Raw genomic sequence first — 27,348 nt, forward strand, 5'->3', positions numbered from 1 at the left:
ACCACTCACATCCACCAACGGAAGCCCATAGACCGAATCAGCCGAAGTACCACTTGTGACCACAGGAGGGAGCTCGACCACAGAATTCACAATAGGTATCTTTGCGGTCAGCACAAAAAACTACAAAAGACCACGCAGAGTGTGCAAAAAGCCCTCTTCACCGACTCACGGTGCGGAGGTGCCACTCTGCATCCCAGAGCTTCCAGCTAGCAAGACAAAATCATGATAACCAGCTGGACAAGGAAACAATGAACAAATAATAACTATCAGGAACTTAGCTTCTGCTGGAGAAGACAGGTCACCAGAAAGATCCAAGAGCGAACTGAACCAAAGCAGGAACATTGACAGCTGGCATGGAGTAACGATCTGAGTGGAGTTAAATAGAGCAGCCAACCAAAGGATAAACCATGTCACCTGTGTAAGGAACCTCAGAAGCAGCAGCTTCACTCACAGCCACCAGAGGGAGTCCATGGACAGAACTCGCCGAAGTACCATTCACGACCACAGGAGGAAGTTCGACAACAGAATTCACAACAGATCTGGCCAATTACTTCAAAGAAAAAATTGACCACATTCGACAGGAAATCATCTCCCAATCTCTTCATACCATGCCGGTCCTCCCTCCCCCACTGCATCTAGTTCACTCTCTGACTTTGAACCAGTTACAGAAGAAGAAGTAATCAGGCTCCTTGCATCTTCTCGCCCGACCACTTGCACCAGTGACCCCATTCCATCACATCTCCTCCAGTCCCTTTCCCCGGCTGTCACCTCTCACCTAACAAAAATATTCAACCTTTCCCTCACTTCCGGTATTTTTCCCTCCTCATTTAAGCATGCCATCCATACATCCACTACTTAAAAAACCATCCCTCGATCAAAACTGTGCCGCTAATTATAGACCTGTCTCTAATCTTCCCTTCATCTCTAAACTCCTCGAATGCCTGGTCCACTCCCGTCTTACCCGCTATCTCTCAGATAACTCTCTTCTCGACACTCTTCAATCTGGTTTCCGCTCTTTACACTCTACTGAAACTGCCCTCACTAAACTCTCTACTGACCTACTAACAGCTAAATCTAATGGTCACTACTCCATGCTAATTCTCTTGGATCTCTCCGCAGCATTCTACACTGTGGATCATCAGCTCCTCCTCACTATGCTCCGCTCCATTGGCCTCAAGGACACCGTTCTCTCCTGGTTCTCCTCCTATCTCTCTGACCGCTCCTTCATTGTATGTTTTGCTGGTTCCTCCTCCTCTCACCTTCCCCTTACTGTTGGGGTTCCTCAAGGATCAGCCCTAGGCCCCCTCCTCTTCTCTTTGTATGCCGCCCCTATTGGACAAACAATCAGTAGATTTGGGTTCCAGTACCATCTCTATGCTGACGACACCCAATTATACACTTCTTCTCCTGTTATCACGCCAACCTTTTTAGTAAACACCAGTGATTGTCTTACTGCTGTCCCTATCATGTCCTCCCTCTATCTGAAACTGAACCTGTCAAAAACTGAACTCCTCGTGTTTTCTCCCTCTACTAACCTACCTTTGCCTGACATTGCCATCTCCGTGTGCGGTTCCACCATTACTCCAAAGCAACATGCCCGCTGCCTTGGGGTCATACTTGATTCCGAGCTTTCATTCACCCCCCACATCCGATCACTGGCTCGCTCTTCTTATCTGCATCTCAAAAACATTTCTAGAATTCGCCCTTTTCTTACTTTCGACTCTGCAAAAACTCTTACTGTTTCACTTATTCATTCTCGTCTGGACTATTGTAACTCTCTACTAATCGGCCTCCCTCTTACCAAACTCTCTCCGCTCCAATCTGTCCTGAATGCTGCAGCCAGGATCATATTCCTCACCAACCGTTACACCGATGCCTCTACCTTGTGCCAGTCATTACACTGGTTACCCATCCACTCCAGAATCCAGTACAAAACTACTACCCTCATCCACAAAGCACTCCATGGCTCTGCACCACCCTACATCTCCTCTCTGGTCTCAGTCTACCACCCTACCCGTGCTCTCCGCTCCGCTAATGACCTCAGGTTAGCATCCTCAATAATCAGAACCTCCCACTCCCGTCTCCAAGACTTTACACGTGCTGCGCCAATTCTTTGGAATGCACTACCTAGGATAATACGATTAATCCCCAATCCCCACAGTTTTAAGCGTGCCCTAAAAACTCATTTGTTCAGATTGGCCTACCGCCTCAATGCATTAACCTAACGATCCCTGTGTGGCCTATTTATAAAAAAAAAACATAATCGGGTTCCTCGCATCATGTTCTCATTCACTTTATGCAGTTATTAGCCCTCTGTGTCTGTACTGCTACATACTTAGGCAGTTAACTGGTTCATGCAGCTTTACATGAACACCTGAGCCTTACACTATGGCTGGACCGAATAACTAAAGCAATTGTTACCATCCACCTCTCGTGTCTCCCCTTTTCCTCATAGTTTGTAAGCTTGAGAGCAGCAGGGCCCTCACTCCTCCTGGTATCTGTTTTGAACTGTATTTCTGTTATGCTGTAATATCTATTCTCTGTACAAGTCCCCTCTATAATTTGTAAAGCGCTGCGGAATATGTTGGCGCTATATAAATAAAATTATTATTATTATTTATTCTTTGAGGGGGCTACATTATATTCTATGAGGGATGCTACATTATATTCTATGAGGGATGCTACATTATATTCTATGAGGGGCTACATTATATTCTATGAGGGGGCTGCATTATATTCTATGAGGGGGCTACATTATATTCTATGAGGGGCTACATTATATTCTATGAGGGGGGCTGCATTATATTGTATGAGGGGGCTACATTATATTCTATGAGGAGGGCTACATTATATTCTATGAGGGGCTACATTATATTCTATGAGGGGGCTGCATTATATTCTATGAGGGGGTTACATTATATTGTATGAGGGGCTACATTATATTCTATGAGGGGGCTACATTATATTCTATGAGGAGGGCTACATTATATTCTATGAGGGGCTACATTATATTCTATGAGGGGGCTGCATTATATTCTATGAGGGGGCTGCATTATATTCTATGAGGGGGCTGCATTATATTCTATGAGGGGGGCTACATTATATTCTATGAGGGATGCTACATTATATTCTATGAGGGGGCTGCATTATATTCTATGAGGGGGCTGCATTATATTCTATGAGGGGGCTGCATTATATTCTATGAGGGGCTACATTATGTTCTATGAGGGGGCTGCATTATATTCTATGAGGGGGTTACATTATATTCTATGAGGGGCTACATTATATTCTATGAGGGGCTACATTATATTCTATGAGGGGGCTGCATTATATTCTATGAGGGGGCTACATTATATTCTATGAGGGGGCTGCATTATATTCTATGAGGGGGCTGCATTATATTCTATGAGGGGGGCTACATTATATTCTATGAGGGATGCTACATTATATTCTATGAGGGGGCTGCATTATATTCTATGAGGGGGCTGCATTATATTCTATGAGGGGGGCTACATTATATTCTATGAGGGATGCTACATTATATTCTATGAGGGGCTACACTATATTCTATGAGGGGGCTGCATTATATTCTATGAGGGGGCTACATTATATTCTATGAGGGGGCTGCATTATATTCTATGAGGGGGGCTACATTATATTCTTTGAGGGGGCTACCCCAACCCCTGCTACATAATTGACATGTACTACCTTATATTATACCCTGATATTAGTGTGTTTTACCACACAATTGATGGTTTTGTATTTATTTCTATGTAGCTACATAGTGGGCCACAAAAATGATTTTCTCTGGTGGGCCCAAGGTGCTCCAGTCCAAATCTGCACTTAGATATATAGACGCCCAGACTAGCCCCCGTAAACAGGTACGGACCCCTGCACAGACTTCTATTTGTTTTACTCCTGCAGAAAATGTCCTGGCCGGGAGCTAAGAGGACGATAAGAATAAGGAAATGGAGTAAGAAGTCAGGCCGCAGAGACGCTGCTCTTGCTGGAGCCTTTCTTAGTGTCTCACACCTTGTTTATACTGTGATTACTCACTTGTAGAAGTTGTGGTAATGTCCGCTGCCGCCTGTCACCTACTCGCCTCTGCTACACCAGAACGCCGGCTTCTTACAGATCAAACTCTCAGCTTCTTAGCTGTGGATCCTCCCAGGAAGTTACCTGCCACCTGTAAGATGGCACTTCCCTCCAAAACTTTCCCGCCCCTGTAAGATAGCACTTCCCTCCAAAACTTTCCCGCCCCTGTAAGATAGCACTTCCCTCCAAAACCTTCCCGCCCGTGTCAGTAGAGTGAATGTACAGAGGACTTTATCTTTGTAAATCGCATGTATTTTATCACTTCCTTAACCCCTTCCTGCACCGTCCTGTAATAATATAAGGTAAAATAGGAGATACTCAGATTCTGAACAGTTAACCCCTTAGGTGCTGCAGACAATACAAACCCTTGACATGTCACATTGGAAAAACTTGGCTGCAGCTTGTGCATGTAACCCCTATGTGGGGGCATCATATGGGGCATTATACTATGTCAGGGCATCATATGGGGCATTAGTAGGGATGAACGAGCACTAAAATGCTCATCACTCAAACCGAGCAATTCCTAATCCTCGCATGTTCATTTTGATGGGAGTGAATGGGAAAGTTGATTTTTTTTTCTCTATAAAGAGGTCTGGGGGCAGAGAAAATGTTCAACTGGATGGAAAAAGTGCTGAATGGAAGGAGAGCAGCATGGGGAAGACCCCTGGAAGCATCTCTGATGCCCAGCTAACTGCTGAGAACAATGGCGTCACACTTTTACTCCACTTTGAGGACTGACAAAATATTCCAAACCGACGAGAAATTGGAATATACATGAAACAAATGATAGGAAACATTTTTCCTGTATAATAACTTGGCAAATTTTAAATTTTTAAAAAAAAAATAATAATAATTTAAGTAAACCAAAAGTGATTTTTTTTTATTAAAAAATTGGAAATTTCAGGGAAATTTATGAAGAAGGCAAGAACTGCCAAAATAAGGAACAGATACACCCTGTATCAAACATAAAGGAGAGCCTCATACACATTCTGTTCATAGGGTCATGTAGTGGTACTCCTAGACTCTAGTGATGAGCGAGTATACTTGTTGCTCGAGTTTTTGTTAGTGTTTGGAGATTTAGTTTTCATCACTGCAGCTGAATGATTTACAGCTATTAGCCAGGCTGAGTACATGTGGGGGTTACCTGGTTGCTAGGTATTCCCCACATGTAATCAAGCTGGCTAATAGCTGTAAATCATGCTGCTGAAGCAATGAAAACTTAATCTCCGAGCAGTCATAAATACTCGGAGATCACCCGAGCATGCTCGGGAAAACCCGAGCAACAAGTACACTCGCTCATCACTACTAGACTCATAAAAGCTGTACACTGCCAAAAATTACAAGCAGGGTAATCCATACACCCTTCTAAGCACCAACTGCAGAACATCATTTAAATATTGTGAACATAGTGTAAAGGTGGTACTTTTACACTCATAAAATCTTCGCACACACTGCAAAGCCAAGAAAAAATGACAAGCAGGGTCATCCATAAACCCTTAAAGGCACCAACTGTAGTGCCTCGTAAAAAATTAAGAACGGGTAGTTGTGGCACTTCTAAACTCATAATAAGTGGGGTCATCCAGTCATTCATAGACCCTTGAAGGCAACTGGCAGGCCTTATTTAAATATTGAATATTACAAACACTTTATTTGCTCCTGATGTCTCGTAGTGTGGAAAAGTTGGATCTAATCCAAGCTTTGTTTATTTTTATCAGAGTGAACCTGTATGATAGGGGGGTGGTTTGTAGAAGGGAGGTGAGGGGGCACAATCACTGCAGGGCTTACATCAACTTTGCCCCTTTAATAATGAGACCACTACAAATTTTCCAACATTGCTTTCAATAGTTATTTAATTATGAATTTTACGACTGAGAATGTGAAACCACATTTTTGCACAATCAGGTATAAATCTCATTGATGTATTAATTTTCCGATCTTCTTCTAGCTGTGCAGAAACAGGATCAGTCTCCTGGATTGGAAAACTTAGCTGCTCACCTTAAAAAAAAAAATCATTTTCAAATGCATTTTTTACTAACTAAAAAATCTTTGAACATTTGTATCTTTTTTTTTTACATTTTCTCTTTTTTTTTCATAAATACTTGTTTCAAGCAAATGTTGGGTGACAATCAATATGGCTACCACAAAGCGTTCAGTATTGATGGAAGCCAAAAACAGGCAAACTTGTTTGTGTATTATTATATACACTCTGTTGCAACAGTGTTAGTAGTGTGAACAAATACAGAGAAGAGTTCATTATGCTTACAGCAGAAAAAGAGTTATTCCGCATAGAAATAGATAGCCATGAGCAGGCAAACTTGTTTGTGGATTATTATATACACTCTGTTGCAACAGTGTTAGTAGTGTGAACAAATACAGAGAAGAGTCCATTATGCTTACAGCAGAAAGAGTTATTCCACATAGAAATAGATAGCCATGAGCAGGCAAACTTGTTTGTATATAATATACACTCTGTTGCAGTGTTAGTAGTGTGAACAACTAGAGAGAAGAGTTCATTACTAGTGATGAGCAAGTATACTCATTGCTCGGGTTTTCCCCGAGCACTCACGGATGATCTTCATGTATTTGTTAGCATTTGGAGATTTAGTTTTTGTTGATGCAGCTGCTAGCCAGCCTGAGTACATGTGAGGGTTGCCTGGTTGCTAGGGAATCCCAAATCATGCAGCTGCGTCAACAAAAACCCGAGCTCATCACTATTCATTATGATTACAGCAGAAAAAGGGATATTCCACATAGACGGGATGAACAAGCAAACATCTGTGTAGATAAGATACACGCTGTTGCAACAGTGTTGGTAGTGCGAACAACTACAGAGAAGAGTTCATCATGATTACAGTAGAAAAAGGGTTATTTTGCATAAAAATGGATAGCCACTGCCAGATGAGATCAACAAGCAAACTTGTTTGCATAGAAGATACTCTGCTGCAGCACTTTTTGTAGAGTTGTAGCCCCCACTCCAATAGGATTACATTGATTATCCTTCTTTACAGGCACAAATACAAAATCATCTTCCTCGATTCCATTCCATTTAAAATTGTATCTCTGTCTTCTATGCTTTTATGCAGATGAATGTGTCTCAGTAAGGGAGGTTAAAATGTGTAAAATTAAGGGAGAACTCACCGGCACGGTCGGTACAGGCACAAAAAATAGTCATAAAAGCTGCCAGAAATGGAATAGAAATACATTATTCAATGGAAGCAAAAATGATCTCTTCAAATTTCCAATTATTAAAGGACTCTTACACTATTATTTCAAAGTTGCAATCAAGTTGTTATGCAAGTATAAGTATCCAACACTGGACCATAAGATCCATTACAAATTACATTTAATAGTAAATAGTGCCAGTCCTCCTGAGGAAGCGATAAGCGAAACGCTCGTCTGGGGTAATGGGTTCACTGATGTGGCTTTTGGTGGGTGTTTTTTTCTTTTTGGACCTGTGTTGATGCAGTTATTACTAGAGTGGTTGATTATTGCCATTATTGGGGTTTATGTATTTATAATGACGACTTTCTAACCACGTTGCGTGCGATATATTGGGTATCTACTTATCTGATTGATATTTTTTTAAAAATATTTTTTAATAGATTTTGTGCTAGGCTTTTGCTGGACCTTATATTATGACTACGTTGCCCTACCTGGGTGTTTAATGATTTATGTTGACAGTTTGTAAAACGTTTGTGCTGATAAAGTTTGATATTCTATAACTATTGAGCTACTGATCAATAATATGGTTCGAGTGCAAATTTTTACACGGACTGTATATTTGGCCCAGAAGCTTACAGTCAGGTCTGCACCCTATGGTTTGGAGATCTGTGTTTAAATTAAGGAAAGTTATATTTATTATATTATCCCTTTAAGAGAAAAAGTGAAAGCAAAATAAAATAATAAAAAAAACCTTGCTCCTATTGATATAGTATTTTTTTTTTAGATGTGGCCCCTAATGCCGCTGTTTTGAACGTTTTGTGCAAAAATGTATTTTTTCTTCAGCATTCTGATATAATCTCTTATTTTGGAGAATTTATCTGAAATGTAAGTAAAAAGAATTAGTTCCGTCAGGAGATACAGCATTTCATACAATCGCAGTTAAGTCGCCGACTGACGGTGATTTAGGCTTCATCTTCTCACTTTCAATGAGCAATTTTTCAAAAATAATAGACAAATTTATCAAGCGCAAGTAGGAAGAAAAAAATTACAAAGAGTGAAAAACTAATTATCTTTTTTTCAAAGGGACTATATACTTTTGCAACCTTTTTTTTATTTTAACTTTAAAATAAAAAAAAGTGAAACAAATATGCAAATAATAATGTCTAATTCTGTAAAAAGTGAAAGGCACAGATAGTATCGCCTCCCTGTCTCTTTCTGTGAATTATATATGCATTTATGTTACTGCCTTTCTGGCATCATCCTTAGGGTACCGTCACACACTGCCATTTCGATCGCTACGACGGTACGATTCGTGACGTTCCAGCGATATCGTTACGATATCGCTGTGTCTGACACGCAGCAGCGATCAGGGATCCTGCTGAGAATCGTACGTCGTAGCAGATCGTTTAGAACTTTCTTTTGTCGCTGGATCTCCCGCTGTCATCGCTAGATCGGTGTGTGTGACACCGATCTAGCGATGCGATCTAGCGATGCGTTCGCTTGTAACCAGGGTAAACATCGGGTTACTAAGCGCAGGGCCGCGCTTAGTAACCCGATGTTTACCCTGGTTACAAGCGTAAAACTAAAAAAAAAAAAAACACCACATACTTACATTCTGGTGTCCGTCAGGTCCCTTGCCGTCTGCTTCCCGCACTCAGTGACTGCCGGCCGTAAAGTGAAAGCAGAGCACAGCCGCTGTGCTGTGCTTTCACTTTCACTTTACGGCCGGCAGTCACTGAGTGCGGGAAGCAGACGGCAAGGGACCTGACGGACACCAGAATGTAAGTATGTGCTGTTTTTTTTTTTTTTACGCTGGTAACCAGGGTAAACATCGGGTTACTAAGCGCGGCCCTGCGCTTAGTAACCCGATGTTTACCCTGGTTACCCGGGGACCTCGGCATCGTTGGTCGCTGGAGAGCTGTCTGTGTGACAGCTCTCCAGCGACCACAAAACGACTTACCTACGATCACAGCCAGGTCATATCGCTGGTCGTGATCGTAGGTAAATCGTATAGTGTGACGGTACCCTAAGTGTAGGCACAGATGTTACTGTCTACATTCTGCAAGTAAAGGATGTAGGCACAGATAATACTGCCGCCTTGTTTTTTTCTTGTAAAGTATGCTTGTACAGATAGTACTGTCTCCTTGTTTTTTCTTGTGAAGTATGCATGTACAGATAGTACTGCCTCCTTGTTCTTTCTTGTGAAGTATGTACGTACAGATAGTACTGCCTCCCTGTTTTTTTCTTATAAAGTGTGTATGTACAGATTGTACTGCCTCCTTGTTTTTTTCTTGTGAAGTATGCATGTACAGATAGTACTGCCTCCCTGCTTTTTCTTGTGAAATATGTAAGTTCAGATGGTACTGCTTCCTTTACATTATCCTGTAACTGATGTACACACAGATATCACTGCTTCCCTGTGTGATATTTTAAATAATGAAGGCACAGATAGTACTGTCAGAATGTTAGCATAAATAACACTGCCTTCGTCTTTTTCATACAGCATCCAGTAACTGATATAGGCACAGGTAGTACTGCTGCCCTACCTCATCCTGCAAATAACATAGGCATAGATAATACTGCGTCTCTGTCTCACTGTAAATGTAGGTACAGATAGTACAGCCTCCTTGTCTTTTCCTTGTATTATCACGTAACTGATGTAGGCACAGATAGTACAGCAACTCTACAAATAGCCTTGTTTGAAAAGCTCCTGTTTTGCGTCTCCAGCTCTCATGAATATTCATAACTCCGTGTAGTCTGATCCTGTGGTTTTGTGTTACTCCGCTCCCTCCGCCGCTCTTCTACAGACAATAGAGGAGAGAACAACACCTGACTACAGAATCAGTGTTTGCTCGTAGTCTGTTACCATGGGAACAGAACAGTCTGCAGACAGTACCAACTGTAGACACTGAACGGTAGGAGATTTTTTTTTTATACTATTCACAAATTACTTAATTGTTTTTTTAATTTTTTGCCACAGGAGTAATAAAAAAAAGTTTTTTCTGTTTCAAGAACATTTTATATCTTCGATATTTAGGGAAGGGAAGAAGAACCGAGCATGAAGTTTTGGACTGTGAGATGTGATGGTATCTGCCATAACCATTTCTGTTTTCTCACATAATGCCACTTTTGCTGCTCTTTTTTTACCTTTTATATTTCTCCAAAAGAATATGAAGTTGGGAGGTCCATCATATCGATTAGGTTCTTCTACAAATTTGTAAAAATAAAATGTAAAGATTAATTCTGAGATTTCCCATATGATCACAATAGTGGAGTGTTGGGAAGGTCCGGTGTGATTTATCTTCTCACCTTGTAACGGATAATTATTATAAATCACAGCTCGCCGGTCCGGACTTGTCTCCTGTATAGGTATTTTATCTTGTACATCTGATAAACAAGAAAAAAAAGTAACTATTGAAAATCCTGCACATCAGAGCTGAGCAAACTGCGGGCCACAGGCCACATCCGGCCCTCTGGCTGTTCCACTAGGCCCGTGGACTGTGACAGCCAAAGGGTTAACACAGAGGTCCACAGGCCACACCATTACCTCGCCTGTCTGCCGCAACCCACTGTCACCGCTGGTCACATGATCAGGGGGACAGACAGCGGTTAATAGAGGAGGAGCCACCGGCTCATGCTTCCACCAATCAGCATGTGGGACTGGGCCAGCGGACATGATGACGTCACATCATCGCATCTGCTGTACGTAGAGGCAGTGTGTCGAGGAGCGTCGGGGGAACGAAAATGAGGTAAGTATGTGGTGGGTTTCCTTTCATATGTGCATGTGATTTTAGCATATATAGGGGGCTATATAGCGGCTCATACTGTATATAGAGAGGCTATGTGGGGCTCATACAGTATATAGATGGGCTATGTGGGGGCTCTTACCGTATATAGAGGTTATGGGGTTTATACTGTATATAGAGAGGCTCTGTGGGGGCTTATGCTGTATATAGGGGCTATGTGTGGGCTCACACAGTATATAGAGGGGCTATGTGGGGGCTCTTACTGTATATACAGGCTATGTGGGGGCTATGTGGGGCTCATACAGTATATAGATGGGCTATCTAGGGGCTCTTACTGTATACAGAGGTTATGATGTTTATACTGTATATAAAGAGGCTCTGTGGGGCTCATACTGTATATAGGGGCTATGTTGGGGGGCTATGTGTGGGCTCACATAGTATATAGATGGGCTATGTGGGGGCTCTTACTGTATATAGAGGTTACGGGGGTTTATACTGTATATAAAGAGGCTATGTGGGGGCTCATACTGTATATACGGGCTATGTGGGGGCTATGTGTGGGCTCACACAGTATATAGATGGGCTATGTGGTGGCTCTTACTGTATATAGAGAGGCTAATGTGGCACCCCTAGGGGTATTTGCCACAAAAATAGTTACTGACAGTAAGTACAAATACTAAAATAGCAAGACTGCACTACCACCTCCGGCCAGAAGGGGGAGCTCCAGAGACTCCCCTTGATCCATTCTGGTCTGAGAGAAGAAATGGCAGTTGGGCTAAGGAGCTGATAGTGAGAGGTCATACAGCTGAATTTCTAACAGCCCTGTGACTGTTACCAGGCCTAAATCACCGGCCTGAGGAGAAGAGGGAAAGAGAAAAAGGACATTGTGAGAACCGGGTAGCATTAATCACTACCCAGAACAGGCGCAAAGACGGATACCGGATCCGTGGCTGTATTCATTATATATAATACAGCAACCGGAAAAACGTGAGGTGATATCAGCTTCACTAGGGTCGGATGCAGCAACAGACACAGAGTTCAGCGGTACTCCCAGAGGGGGTAAACCGATAAAAGGACTCGGGTTGCCCGTCGAACCAGGACCCGGAGGGGACAGATTGGGCCGGCAGCCAGTTCACATACAGCAGCAGGGCCACACAGAAATTGCGCACAATAAGAGGCGAAGACCCCGGCAGGGTCAAAGTAACTCAGAGTTCCCATACAGACTCCGGTGACAGGACTGGTTGTAAATCCTTTTTTGTTAAAGTAAACTGGTTAAACGTTTCAGTGCCTCAGTCTTTCATTTGGACAATAGCCATCTATCCAGGATCGGGATCGTCACCGCTGGGAGAACCTGCTGCTGATCAAGTAAGTGCCTGTCCCCTCACGATACCCCTTACACTGTGCATTGCCTGAGGCCACAGCACCGGGTCAAGCCACCCGTGACATCCCCCTCAAGAGACAGACTCCATTGGTCCGGTGCTGGGTATCCCGGTCTCCTGGGCGTCACAATTGGCGTCACGAACAGGATCTAGCCAGCCCGTATACCGGGTATTGTGTGCCGTGATTGGAGCCCAAAACTGTGAAAACTGGGATGAAAAATCTTGAAAATTGACTTTATTAAAGAAAAATCCATTCCCCATTGAAAACTATTGAAAGTGACTTTTCCCCATTGGTTATAATGGAGTAAAGATGGCCGCCATCCCCTGAGGTAATCACTTCATAACCGTTAGGCACGAGACTGTTAATTGAGCTACGCCATCACCTGAGCCCCAGTCTAACTGAAAAACTTCAGAATCCGCCATTACAGAGCGCGGTGGGCGGGAGCAGCAGGGGGCGTGTCATTGTGGGCGGAACCAAGCTGAGCGCTCTGACATCAGAGCAAGGGGAAAATCGATCCTGCTGCACAGCGGAACGAATCTACACTATCCCGACGGAAGCGGAGGACCGGAAGGGTCCGGATTAACTAAGGGGGCACAGTATGTCGCAGCACGGAGACGCCGCAGCACTCGGCAACGCTAATGCAGCTGAAAGACAGAGTGTCAATAGAGAGTCCGGCAGCGCAGCGGTGCAAGGAGTGGCGCCCATCATGCCGGTGCTGATGCCATATACCCCGGGTGGCCCATGGCTTCCAATGTATGAAGGTGAGCCTAATACCCTTGACGATTTCAGAGAAAAGATGCTGGCCCATTTTGACATGTTCCCTGTGGGTGAAGTTCAGCGTGTTAGTCTCCTGATGATGCAGTTAAGTGGCCATGCTAAGCGAGAAGTCACAGCATGGGCAGCTGATCTAAAAGGCACTGTTGAACGCATATTTGCTGGATTAAAAGCTACATTTGAAACCACGGCCAGCAGCAAAGCTAAAATACGATTCTTTAATTGCAAACAAAAAGCTAATGAGGGCGTGAGAGACTTTGCCTTAAACCTGCAGGAAGCCCTTAAATCACTTACACTGGCTGAACCCATTTTTAACACCGGAGCGGATAAACTGCTAAGAGATCAATTTATTGAGGGACTCTACACCCCTTCTCACCGGGGGCATGTGAGCATGCTTGTTTTTAAGAACCCTGAATTGACATTTGCCCAATTAAAGGAGAGCGCTATACGTCTCCAGCTGGCAGAGGCACCTCGGGATCAGGATCCTGCGCAACCCATGGCAGAGGCACCTCAACAACAGGGAGTGCCAGTGACATCAGCTATGTCGGGGGCCATTGCTAAGCCCCTGGGGCCCAGTACTAATGAGGCTCTTCAACAAAAGCTTGACTCTTTAGCTGATGTTGTTGCTTCAATGGCTAAAACCATGCAGGAGATGAGAGGACACAAGATGGAGTTGGCAAACTGTAGAGAGGATGTTCCATGGATGAGACCCCGGAGATACCCGACATGGAGAGGACGACCCCGCGACCGCTACCAACCGGATGGACAGCCCATTTGCCGCCGTTGCCAGCAGCCAGGCCACTTTGCACGAGATTGTGATTTAAACGGGAATCCCCTGGGAATGCGGGCCGCTTCGCAGGAATGAACTTTCAAGGCCCAACACCCTGGCACGACAGGTACATCGGAGGACGACCCATTATCCCTATCGTGCTGGACGGAATTCCCCTCAACGCTTTGCTGGACACAGGTTCCCAGATTTCATCTATACCGTATATCCTTTATAAGAGGTACTGGGCTGATGCAGATATTGATAAAGGGCCCTCTGATGTTGAACTAGATATATGGGCCAGTAATGGTAAGTTGGTACCGAAACTAGGATTCAGGGAGATGACCATAAAGATTGGTAAAGTAGAACTGAAGAAACAGGGTATAATTGTTGTTGATGTTGACCGGCGGAACTGTGAACCAACTGTATTGATAGGAATGAATGTGTTAGAGAACTGCTTTTCCGAAGTCATTTCTGTCTTACAGCAAATTGCTGAAACTGCCCAATCCTGCCAGCAGAGAGTTCTCCGGAGGGAAATAAAAGTATTGATGTTAAGGCAACAGGTAGAAGTTGCAGGTGGAGAAATCGGCAGTGTGAGGGTAAGTGATCCAACGTCTATTGTAATCCCACCAAAAACAGAAATGCTGGTATGGTGTAGAGCAGCCATTGGTACTAAGGGACGAGATTATCAAGCCTTAATAGAACCAGTGTACACCGACAGCAGGCCCACTATACTCACAGCACGAGGGATAGTCGAGGTACACCGGGGACGAGTGCCGGTACGACTTTTGAACTGTGGAGAGGAAGAGGTCACTTTGCCAAGATATGCTACAATGGCAAAGCTATATACTGTTGACAACAATGCCATCACAACCATTGAGCCCTTAGAACCAACCTGTCAGGTGGAAGGCAATGGCTCAGATGGAGAAATGGAGGATTGGTGCCAACAGCTACACGTGGGCATAAATTCAACACCTACCCATCAAAAACAAGGGGTGTATAGGCTAGTGACGGAATATGAACAAGTCTTCAGTAAACACCCATTGGACTTCGGACGGATAGAAGGGGTAGAACACACAATCCCCACAGGTGACCATCCCCCAATAAAAGAAAGATATAGACCCATACCGCCCGCTCACTATCAATGTGCAAAAGATATGCTGAGGGAAATGAAACAGGCCGGGGTAATAAGAGACAGCTGTAGCCCCTGGGCGGCCCCTCTAGTGATTGTCAAAAAAAAGGACGGAACCATGAGAATGTGCGTAGACTACCGGAAGATTAATAACATCACCCATAAAGACGCCTACCCCTTGCCTAGGATAGAAGAGTCCTTAACTGCTTTGAAATCTGCTAATTATTTTTCCACCTTAGACTTAACAAGCGGGTATTGGCAAGTCCCTGTGGCTGAGAGAGATAAGGAAAAGACGGCATTCACCACACCAATGGGTCTATGTGAATTTAATCGCATGCCGTTCGGACTCTGCAACGCATCCGGTACCTTCCAGCGGCTGATGGAATGCTGCCTCGGACACAAGAACTTCGAGACCGTCCTCCTGTACCTAGATGATGTGATCGTCTACTCAAAGACTTACGAACAACACTTAATAGACCTGGCAGAAGTGTTCGAAGCCTTATCCAGGTATGGCATGAAAGTCAAGCCATCCAAATGTCACCTTCTCAAGCCAAAGGTACAGTACCTGGGACACATCGTGAGTTCGGAGGGAGTAGCACCAGATCCCGAGAAAATAAGCGCCATAAGGGATTGGCCAAGACCTACCAGCGCAAAAGAAGTGAGACAATTCCTGGGATTGGTGGGTTACTATCGCAGATTTATAAAAGGATTTACCAAGTTGGCAGCACCCTTGCAAGACACCTTGGTAGGGCAGACGAAGAAACCTTCAAACCGAAACCCTCCTTTTCAGTGGAACGACGAAAGGGAAGACTCCTTTGAACAACTAAAGAAGGCACTAACCGGAGAAGAGGTTCTGGCATACCCAGATTACCATAAACCTTTCATCCTCTACACCGATGCCAGTAATGTGGGACTAGGAGCGGTGCTGTCACAAAAGCAAGAAGGTCGGGAGAAAGTCATCGCCTTTGCAAGTAGAAAGCTCCGGCCTACTGAAAGAAATTCAGAAAATTACAGCTCCTTCAAATTGGAACTACTGGCAGTAGTTTGGGCTGTGACGGAGCGTTTCAAACACTATCTGGCCGCTGCAGAATTTATTGTCTATACTGACAACAATCCGTTGACCCACCTGGACACAGCCAAATTAGGTGCGTTAGAACAGCGATGGATAGCCCGGTTATCTAATTACAACTTCATAATCAAGTATCGAGCAGGTCGCAAGAATGGAAATGCCGATGCCCTATCCCGGATGCCACACTTGAGAGATGTAGAAGAGGAAACGGGGGAGCTTGAAGAAATTGAACTACCAGCCTTCCATCGTCCCAAGGCAAAACATCATCAGTCAAGTACCTATCAGAAACAACAAGAGGTGAATTTTAATCCGTTAGCACACCATAGATGGGCTGACACCCAAGACAGCAATCCGGCTGTGAAGTTGGTGAAGGAACTGTTGACTGAGCAAAGTGCATATCCCTATGAGGATGCCCCAGAAGAGACGCATCAACTCTGGAAAGAGAGAGGCAAAATGTTCCTGTATCAAGGGAAGCTCTGTAGAAGATACACCAATCCGAAAACACATGAATTGGTTTGGCAGATTATTGTGCCTAAACAAGATGTGAAGATGGTCCTCGAAGCTTACCATAATGGTGCTGGTCACTTCGGTTGGAAAAAGTTAGAAGTACTTCTAAGAGAAAGATTTTATTGGGTCGGGATGAGAAAATCAATCGAACAGTGGTGCAGAAATTGTGGCCCGTGTAACCTCAGAAGAAACGATCAAAAGAACCAAAGAGCACCACTGCAGCCCATAATCACCAAACAACCACTTGAACTTGTAGCCATGGACCACGTGAAGTTGACACCAAGCCGGTCCGGCTATGTCTATGCCTTGACCATCGTGGACCATTATTCACGTTTCTTGGTAGTAGTACCCGTAAAAGATCTGACAGCAAAAACAGCAGCCAAAGCGTTCCAAACGTACTTTTGTAGACCCCATGGATATCCGGAACAGGTTCTCACCGACCAAGGTACAGCCTTTGAATCAGAGATCTTCAGAGAATTCTGTAATATGTATGGTTGCAAAAAGATCCGGACGACGGCCTATCATCCACAAACAAACGGCTTATGCGAGAAGATGAACCATATTGTAATAGACCTACTAAAGACTTTACCTGAGACAGAAAGGAATCAATGGCCAGAGAAATTGCCTGACTTGGTGGATCTGTATAATCATGTCCCGGTGAGCTCCACCAACTGCACCCCAGCTTACCTTATGCGTGCAAGACCCGGCCAATTACCAATCGATCTAGAAATGGGAATTCTGAAACCAGACGCAGAAGTCCAAGACTCCAATTGGGATATCATACGGCAAAAACAGTATCGCCAAGTGCAAGAGAGTGTGGAAAGAAGCCTTCAGCAAACTAGAGAAAGACAAGAGCGAACTTTCAACCAGAATGCTCTAGCGACCCCATTAAGACCGGGTGACCAAGTGCTCAAGAGAAATCGTCGAACCAATAAACTGGACAATCAGTGGGAAGCCGTACCCTACACAGTTTTACCAACAAGAGTGGATAATCCTAAAATGTGTCTCATTAGCAAAAACGGAGGCTTAACATCTGTACTAGTGTCAAGAGACAATCTTAAATTATGTCCGGAAGCATTGAAAGAGCCAGACGTTGTCCAGCCAGAACCAGAAGTTATTCAACCCATACAGGTTCAACCAGTAAAGGAAAAAGAAGAGGAAGTGTATCACACCTGTATAGGAGACTTTCCCAAAACCCTACTAACATACCATGGTGCAGTAGTGGTTCCCATGGTGGCCTTTTACCCAACACCGAACCCAATACCAGAAGTCCCAAGACAGGAAGAGGCTGACCCCGTACTACAGGAGGTTCCAGGCCAGGAAGAACAGATTCCTGGTCAGAGTAATCTCATTCACGGTGGACTTGCCAACTCCATAGTCGTGGAATTATCTTTAGCAGAGCGGGCAGATACTACATCCGCAGTAGACAGTAGTACACCACATGAAGAGACACCGCTATTACGTAGATCACAGCGTAGTACCCAGGGTCAATTACCGGCCAGGTATGCAGATTACCAACTATAAAGCTCATAATGTGAATTGTATATATGTTATGCCGTATATAGTTAAACAGAAAATGTAGTATAGTCATTGTTATCAGTCTGCAACGTTTAAGCCCAGTGCCTACAGAGACTTGTCTGTATGAACTTATTGCATATTCTTGAACTTTTTATCAGCCCGGAGGCACTAAATCAAAGCTCCGGAAAGACTGCTTTTTGAACTTTGCTTTTTGCTCTTTTTGAACTTTCTTTAGACTTTATATTGATAACTCCGTTGGAAAAATGGAACTAAATTCCTGGACACTAAGTACAGTGCCGTTCCTAATACCTTCAAGGATAGAACTGTATTAATGGACGCTATTTGAAGTGACTTTTTACAGAACTCTATTTTTGTTTCCTTGAGTGGTTTTTGTAACTTTTCATTTTTAAGACTCTGTACATATTAATTGTTATTTCAAAATGTTATTGTCCCACAGTCCCGGAGTACTGTTCTTAACTAAGGGGGAATGTGGCACCCCTAGGGGTATTTGCCACAAAAATAGTTACTGACAGTAAGTACAAATACTAAAATAGCAAGACTGCACTACCACCTCCGGCCAGAAGGGGGAGCTCCAGAGACTCCCCTTGATCCATTCTGGTCTGAGAGAAGAAATGACAGTTGGGCTAAGGAGCTGATAGTGAGAGGTCATACAGCTGAATTTCTAACAGCCCTGTGACTGTTACCAGGCCTAAATCACCGGCCTGAGGAGAAGAGGGATAGAGAAAAAGGACATTGTGAGAACCGGGTAGCATTAATCACTACCCAGAACAGGCGCAAAGACGGATACCGGATCCGTGGCTGTATTCATTATATATAATACAGCAACCGGAAAAACGTGAGGTGATATCAGCTTCACTAGGGTCGGACGCAGCAACAGACACAGAGTTCAGCGGTACTCCCAGAGGGGGTAAACCGATAAAAGGACTCGGGTTGCCCGTCGAACCAGGACCCGGAGGGGACAGATTGGGCCGGCAGCCAGTTCACATACAGCAGCAGGGCCACACAGAAATTGCGCACAATAAGAGGCGAAGACCCCGGCAGGGTCAAAGTAACTCAGAGTTCCCATACAGACTCCGGTGACAGGACTGGTTGTAAATCCTTTTATGTTAAAGTAAACTGGTTAAACGTTTCAGTGCCTCAGTCTTTCATTTGGACAATAGCCATCTATCCAGGATCAGGATCGTCACCGCTGGGAGAACCTGCTGCTGATCAAGTAAGTGCCTGTCCCCTCACGATACCCCTTACACTGTGCATTGCCTGAGGCCACAGCACCGGGTCAAGCCACCCGTGACATCCCCCTCAAGAGACAGACTCCATTGGTCCGGTGCTGGGTATCCCGGTCTCCTGGGCGTCACACTATGTGGTGGCTCTTACTGTATATAGAGAGGCTATAGGGGCTTATACTGTATATAGAGAGGCTCTGTGGGGGCTCATACTGTATATAGGGGCTATGTTGGGGGGCTATGTGAGGGATCATACAGTAGAGAGACTATTTGGGGGCTCATACAGTATATAGAGGGGCTATGTGGGGATTAATAATGTACATAGAGGGGCTCTGTGTGGGCTCTTTCGGTATATAGGAATCTGAGTGTGGGCTCATACTGTATATAGAGAGGCTATATGGGGCTCATCTATATATAATTGTCTAAGGGTTTTTCCGTCTGTCTGTCCTGGAAATCCTGGCTCTCTGATTGGTCGAGGCCTTGCGGCCTCGACCAATCAGAGACCGGCACAGCATCGACGTAGAAATCCCGCGTCTCTGATTGGTCGAGGCCGCCAGGCCTCGACCAATCAGCAACGGGCACAGTGACGATGATGTCATAATGGTTGCCATGGCGACGATGATGTCATAAAGGTTGCCTCGACCAATCAGCGACGGGCACAGTCTGCCGCGAATTCTGGAATCATCATTGTCCATATACTACGGGGACATGCATTTTCTAGAATACCCGATGTGTTAGAATCGGGCCACAATCTAGTACAATATATAGAGGGGCTATGTGGGGGTTAGTAATGTACATAGAGGGGCTGTTTTGGGGCTCTTTCGGTATATAGGAATCTGAGTGTGGGCTCATACTGTAAATAGAGAGACTATTTGCGGGCTCATACAGTATATAGAGGGGCTATGTGAGGGCTCATAATGTATATAGGGGTTATATGGGGTCATGTAATGTATATGTGGAAGCTATGTGGGTGCTCACATTTTATACAGGGGGCTATGTAAGGGATCATACAGTATATAGTGGGGGTTCTTACAGTATATAGGAGGATGTCAGCATACTTAATTCTACTCAATATTAAGTCATACATTTAATATTAATGTAAAATAATTATAATTAATATATTGATATGAATATTGAGTAGAATTAATTTCAGCCTATTGGTTCGGCCTCCACAACAGTCACCGTCTCTCATGTGGCCCCTCTGGAGAATTAATTGCCCACACCTGCCTTACATCATTGTGAACAAGATGAAGTACAGGTCTTGACTTGCGGTTTAATCCTCTAGATGACATAGGCACAGATAGTGCTGCGTCCCTGTCTTTTCTTGCTTATTATACATGTACAGAGCGCACCGCCTTCCTATCTCCTTGTGTGAACTTTGTAGATAACGATAGTACTGCCTCCCTCCATCATCCCGTAAATACGGTATTTTTTTTTTTTTTATTGTCACTGGAGAAATAAAAAAAAAGTTGCTTCTGTTTTTTTTTTCGTTGCTCTTTTCTTACCTTTTATATTGAAGTTGGGCGGTCCATCATATTGATTAGCTTCTTCTATAACTTTAAAAATAGAAAAAAAAAAGTTAATTCTGAGATTTTCCACACTTTTGGAAGGATAGAGCCCGATGGTCCTGTGTGTTTTATCTTCTCACCTTGTATCAAATGGTTATTTATCAGAGCTCGCGGGTCTGGACTTGTCTCCTGTGTGGGTATTGTATTATGTAATTCTGATAAACAGGAAAAAAAAAGTTGCAATAATTTATCTTGTTATTTTATGCAGAATCAGACTACGCAGTGTTTGTTTGTAGTCTGTAACCATGGAAACATACAGTCTATAAAAGTGCTTAAGACCTAAAATGGTCGGTAACTTTTAACCAAGGCTACTCGCAAAGTTTTGTTTGTTTTTTTAAGATTTTTTTTTTCAGAGCAATAAACCATTGTTTATAAGAAACAACAATATGTTTAATAAGACAAAATAGAGAATAGAAAAGAAAGGAAAGCAAATAATGGGAAAGAAAGGTAAAGAAGATGAAAATAATAGAAGAGAAAAAAAAGAAAAGACAAGAAAGGAGAGAAAAGAAAGAAAAGGAGAGGAGAGGACATGTAAGGAAAAAATAAGAGAACAGAAAGGTAAGGAAAAGAAAAGAGAATAAATGAAAAGAAGAAAAAAAAAAGAAAAGAGAAAGGAAGAAGAATATATGAAAAGAGAAAAAAAGAAAAACAAGAGAAAAGAAGGAAATAAGAGAAGAAAAGAGAAAGGAATGAAAAGAAAGGAAAGAGAAGAGAAGTAAAAAAAAAAAGAAAAGAAAGGAAATTAAAAGATAGGAAAGAGAAAAGTGGAAGTTGAGTTTCCAACTGATAAAAACAATATAAACAGTATATAAAAAATATTAGTATGGAAAGAGCAGAGCAATGTAAAGTGTATTTTAGTGGGACATTGTTCCATTTAGAAAATAATGGGGAAAAAAAATATTTATTTCCATTTTTTCTTTATCTTTATCTTTCCACCCAGTATCAGCCAAAAAATTTGAATATTAAAATGACATAAAAGGAACCACGTGTGAAGAAAAAAATGCCTGATCATGAACATGTTAATAATGAACAATGTTTTACATTCTCACCTTCTTTAATTCCCTGTATAAAATCCCGCGACACAATAAGAGGATATGGAGGAAATTTTCTAATATGCACATCTGCAAATACAGTAAAGAAAACAAGAAAAAAATCACATTAAGATCATTGCCGGTGACTGAGCCGCCTCCATATATTGGGGCAGATTTACCATCTGACAACCCTGATCAGAGCTGCCGCCCAGAATTCCAAAAGTTCAAAAAGTTGGTAAAGTTTTGGGGATTTGCCCCCATTTTGATGAAAACTGACCTGTGATTACACATGATGAAACGTTTACCTGTCTGACATGCAATACCACATTGCTCCCGTAGTGGTCACTATAGAGTAAATGTATAGTAGGGAGGAAACTGAAGTCAGACTGGCTTAAAGGGACGGTCTATTCTTTGCATATGCCATGAATATCAGATCGTGGGGGTCCAACTCTCTATACCCCAATTGATCAGCTGACTGAAGAAGCCTTGACTCTTGGATATGGTGTGGCCTATCCTAAGAATGGGCCATCTGTTTAGCGATAAAAGGCTCAGGGGTGGCATCTACCGCCTGGTCCCGAGGTCTGAAGATGCCCAACAGGGCCTCTGCATCATAAGAAGACAGTAGGGTTATACAGTGAAGAGGAAGGGTAACAATGCTTTGACCTTTTGACTTCCAGGCTCCATATCTCACCACCCACTATTGCTTCTAACGCGAGACTGCCGTCATTTTATAGTCAATCATCTTGGCTTGCTCATACATAAACGTGACTTGCAGCTATTTAGCATATGATTAGTTATGCAGATTCTCGTTATGTCGCTGCATTGTTACTGGGCGTATTTTGTGGACAATTTACCGGCCAATGTACGAGAGAAGGAGCTGGAGGAGTTGTTCCATCAGTATGGGATGATCTCTACCATGGAGCTGCAGAATCATGGGGGACGCGGTGCCACAACATTCACCTTCATCACCTTCCAGTATACACGGTAGGCGGAAAACGCCATGAGTGGAAGCAACGGATACGAGTTCGGCTCTTATTGTTTACGTGTGGAGTTTTCCAAGTCAAGCAGGAGACCAGGGGGAGGTTACGGAGGACTAAACTGGAGCAACGGGTCACTTTCTCGTCTCCGAACTTCCCCCCTCGGGAAGTCGGCAGGATCTAAACGATTATATGAGAGAAGCTGGAGATGTCTGCTATGCTGATGTGCACAAGGATGGTACGGGGATTGTTGAGTTTGTTCACAAGGACGACATGGAATATGCTTTGAGGAAACTGGACGATAAAAAGTTTTGTTCTCATGAAGGTGAAACCTCTTACATTCGTGTCTCTGCTTAAAGACATGCTAAAGGATTGCCCCCGTATAAGTGCAGAAGGATGATTGGAAGCCTATCATGTCTGGCTAATTAAGATGGGGGAGGTATGTGGCAACATCGCATTTAATCTGGACTATCCAGACATACTATTTCAGTAGGCCCAGAGACCAGAAACCTGAGCTCGAGTTCACGTGAGAATGACTGTTCGCCCTTATTGTCACTAAATTATAGTTCCCTTGCTGCCATTTGTGGACTGGCTGCTGATTAACTATTCTATCTGTCCTAGTAGTGATCTACTATCTATAGGAAACAAAGGCACAATGTTTGAATGTTTGTTAATATGTTGATGACCCATTGGTGCTCTGCAATATGAAGGACAAGCTATGCATGTTGTTTGCACACCTGCAGCGAGGGATGGCACCTACCACCTTCCCCCAAGCTGTGGTGGAATGACTGAATGAGAAGTTGTGACCTATAGAAAGGAGAATCTCCCTGTGTTCAGAGACTCTACATTACAGAAGTCATGGAATCATCACTCCAACTGAAGAAATACAGAGCTGCCACATTTGACCATCACTGAACCATGGATACGTTTGGAGAAATCCAGGATTGGGACCCGCCGATCGCCTGGTTCCATGAAGACATTTAGAGAAGCCAGGTTGTGATTCTCGTATCAACTGGCCATGTACCTCGTATGGACTCATTCGACTGTCATCTTCCTACGCTTGTCGTTACCTCCTCTCTGTGTGTGTGCCACAGGTGGGGTAGTGACCCTGGAAGATGAAGCCAGGTTGTGACCCTCTGGTCAACTGGCCTTGTACGTCAATGGACTGCCATCTTCCTACGCTTGTCGTTACCTCCTCTCTGTGTGTGTGCCACAGGTGGGGTAGTGACCCTGGAAGATGAAGCCAGGTTGTGACCCTCTGGTCAACTGGCCTTGTACCTCAATGGACTGCCATCTTCCTACGCTTGTCGTTACCTCCTCTCTGTATGTGTGCCACAGGTGGAGGAGTGACCCTGGAAGATGAAGTCAGGTTGTGACCCTCTGGTCAACTGGCCTTGTACCTCAACCTCAATGGACTGTCATCTTCTTAAGCTTATCGTTACCTCCTCTCTGTGTGCATGCCACAGGTGGGGTAGTCGACCCTGGAAGATCTGAAGTCACTGCTTCTATTATTCCCGGCGAGTCAACGGAAGGGTGAGACTGTAATGTGCGCCATCTTGGGTACTGTGCTGGGACTGTTCTGTTTGCTATTGTGTGTTGTGGTTCAATAAATTATTGCCACGCTGTTACCCTCACCCTGTGTTGTCTGAGTAGTGTTCTGCCCACGGTGAGAGAGATCGGGCATTCAGTGGTATGAGCCCTGGTCTATGCAGTCTTGCTAAAGACAGCCAGGACACTGGACGCGAGCACCCACTGACCCACGTGTCTCCACAACATCTTATGATTATTCTCAGTTCTAACCTTTATCATATTCCAGAGCTGCACTCATAATAATTCTGCAGGGAAGAGTCTTCTCTACTCCCGGTCGTGAACAGTCATCAGATGTGACGCGATCTGTCCTGCTATGTCATATGGCTTGTAATAATTGTGATACGTTCCCTGGTGGCAGCTTGTATTGGAAAAACTTGGAAAATTTTCCCATTCTTCTCTGTAGAAGAAAAAATAAGTGAATAACATAACGAGAGTTCATCATCACACCTAAAGATCAACACAACCCCCAGGTCAGGTCCCCTAAACAGATGCATGTGACCTTAAAGAAGTACAACCCCCCACCCCCGCCCCAATACAGACCCACTAAATACAGATCTGAGACCAGACCCCCTATCTACAGATCAGCTTCAATAAAACAAATACAGACCCCAAAAAAGGGCCCTTCAACAAATCTAGACTCCAACCTAGAACCTGTAAACAAACACCCCAAACCAGACCCCCAAAACAAATATAGCAGCCAAGCTAGATCCCCCTAACAAACCTAGACCCTAAACAAGTACAGCACCCTACAACCAGACCCCCGAACCAGACATACAGACCCTAAACCAAACATATAAACACACTACAAACCAGCCCCCAAAACAGATACAGACCCCAGACCAGATCACCGAAATAAATACAGACACCGTACCACGACTCCGAATCTATTACAACCCGTGCCATACTAATATCGGCAGACAACGTGTCACCCCCTCCCCCGACGCGGTATCTCAGGATGCAGGTACCTTTGAGTGCAACAGTGGAACCCGACTACACACTATCACCCCGCTACGCACTATCACCCCACTACACATTGTCACCCCGCTAAACACTATCACCCCGCTACGCACTGTCACCCCGCTACACATTGTCATCCCGCTACGCACTATCACCCTGCTACGCACTATCACAGCTACGCACTGTCACCCCACTACACATTGTCACCCCGCTACGCACTGTCACTCCGCTATGCACTGTCACCCCACTACACATTGTCACCCCGCTAAGCACTATCACCCCGCTATGCACTGTCACCCCACTACATTGTACCCCGCTACGCACTATCACCCTGCTACGCACTATCACCCCACTACACATTGTCACCCCGCTAAACACTATCACCCCGCTACGCACTATCACCCCGCTACACATTGTCATCCCGCTACGCACTATCACCCTGCTACGCACTATCACAGCTACGCACTGTCACCCCACTACACATTGTCACCCCGCTACGCACTGTCACTCCGCTATGCACTGTCACCCCACTACACATTGTCACCCCGCTAAGCACTATCACCCCGCTATGCACTGTCACCCCACTACATTGTACCCCGCTACGCACTGTCACCCCGCTACACACTGTCACCCCACTACATTGTCACCCCGCTACGCACTATCACCCAGCTACGCACTGTCACCCCGCTACACACTATCACCCCGCTACACACTGTCACCCCACTACATTGTCACCCCACTACACATTGTACCCTGCTACGCACTATCACCCCACTATGCACTGTCACCCCACTACATTGTCACCCCGCTACGCACTGTCACTCCACTACACATTGTCACCCCACTACACATTATCACCCCGCTACGCACTGTCACTCCACTACACATTGTCACCCCACTACACATTATCACCCCACTACGCACTGTCACCCCATCTTCTCTGCCTAATATTTTTTTGAGGGAGGGGGGCCAGATTAGGACTTTTGCTATAAGGCCCCATTATTTCTATGTTCCTTCCTGATCTCAGACCACGGACCCCTCAGTGTAGGCTCAGGCCAGACCCCTTAGATAAATATACCCAGACCAGGCCCCATGACCAGATACAGACCCCTGGCCAGACTCTTATCTATTTTGTTCCTACAGCTGGCCGATCCTCGGTATTATTGGTGCCTCAGCATAAAATGTTCTGTAGGGCAGCGCCGGTGTCAGGGCGCTATCTGCGCTGACGCCTCGGAGGGAAAGGGCGGCAAGAATAAGGAGAGACAGTAAGAGGCGAGAAAGCAGAGAATGCGGCTCGTCCAGAACTCATACCTGATATTATATGCCTTGTGTACTCGCCGTACGGTCAGCTTCAGTCCGTGACCCTCGGGACTAAATCGCCTCTGCTTCCCCCGAAACGGCGGCTTCTTCGTTTATTTCTGCCGCCAACACTATCTCCTCCCCAGGAAGTTACCCTCCCCCATGTAAGATGGCCGTCCAAACATCACGCGTCAGAAGAGTGAATGCACCTGAGGACTTTTTCTTCGTAAACCCCTATATTTAGCCACTTCTTTAGCCCCTTCCTGGACCGCGCTGTAATAATATGTGGCAAAATAGGAGGTATTTAGATTCTGACCATTTATCCCCTTAGATGCTGCTGACGATACAAACCCTTGACGTGTCGGACTGGAAAAACATGGCCGCAGCTTGTGCACTGATGCAGTACTGGTAGATCAGACGATCCAGGCGTGAACAGGAAAACAAACAGTTTAATAACGTTTATTAAAAAGAAAAAGTGGAATAATCTTTTTCTCTTTTGCAAAAAACATTAATTGCATAGCTGACATATCTGC

The 27,348-nt window shown here is 44.4% G+C and overlaps 1 protein-coding gene and 1 pseudogene across 4 annotated transcripts; one reads left to right on the plus strand and one right to left on the minus strand.

Annotated features, from left to right (window-relative positions):
* Positions 1-5,927: 5,927 nt before the first annotated feature.
* On the minus strand, positions 5,928-27,228 carry LOC138645421 (uncharacterized). Of its 4 annotated transcripts, XM_069734732.1 has the most exons (9): positions 26,828-27,228; positions 24,770-24,956; positions 22,011-22,082; positions 21,042-21,116; positions 20,899-20,949; positions 10,567-10,644; positions 10,405-10,464; positions 7,234-7,272; positions 5,928-6,090 (listed from the first exon to the last, which is right to left on the minus strand). In XM_069734732.1, exons 2-9 carry the CDS (start codon positions 24,795-24,797, stop codon positions 5,945-5,947), a joined length of 549 nt encoding a protein of 182 aa, XP_069590833.1. In that variant the 5' UTR covers positions 24,798-24,956; positions 26,828-27,228; the 3' UTR covers positions 5,928-5,944. The 4 variants fall into 4 exon arrangements, with proteins under 4 accessions (XP_069590833.1, XP_069590831.1, XP_069590834.1 ...); XM_069734730.1 differs by having other exon boundaries at positions 10,405-10,644; XM_069734733.1 differs by lacking the exon at positions 5,928-6,090 and having other exon boundaries at positions 6,100-8,135.
* Positions 22,103-24,116, plus strand: LOC138645422 (serine/arginine-rich splicing factor 9 pseudogene; annotated as a pseudogene).
* Positions 27,229-27,348: the final 120 nt, after the last annotated feature.

The sequence above is a fragment of the Ranitomeya imitator genome, chromosome 7 (genome assembly GCF_032444005.1).
Source record: "Ranitomeya imitator isolate aRanImi1 chromosome 7, aRanImi1.pri, whole genome shotgun sequence".
Taxonomy (NCBI): Eukaryota; Metazoa; Chordata; class Amphibia; order Anura; family Dendrobatidae; genus Ranitomeya; species Ranitomeya imitator.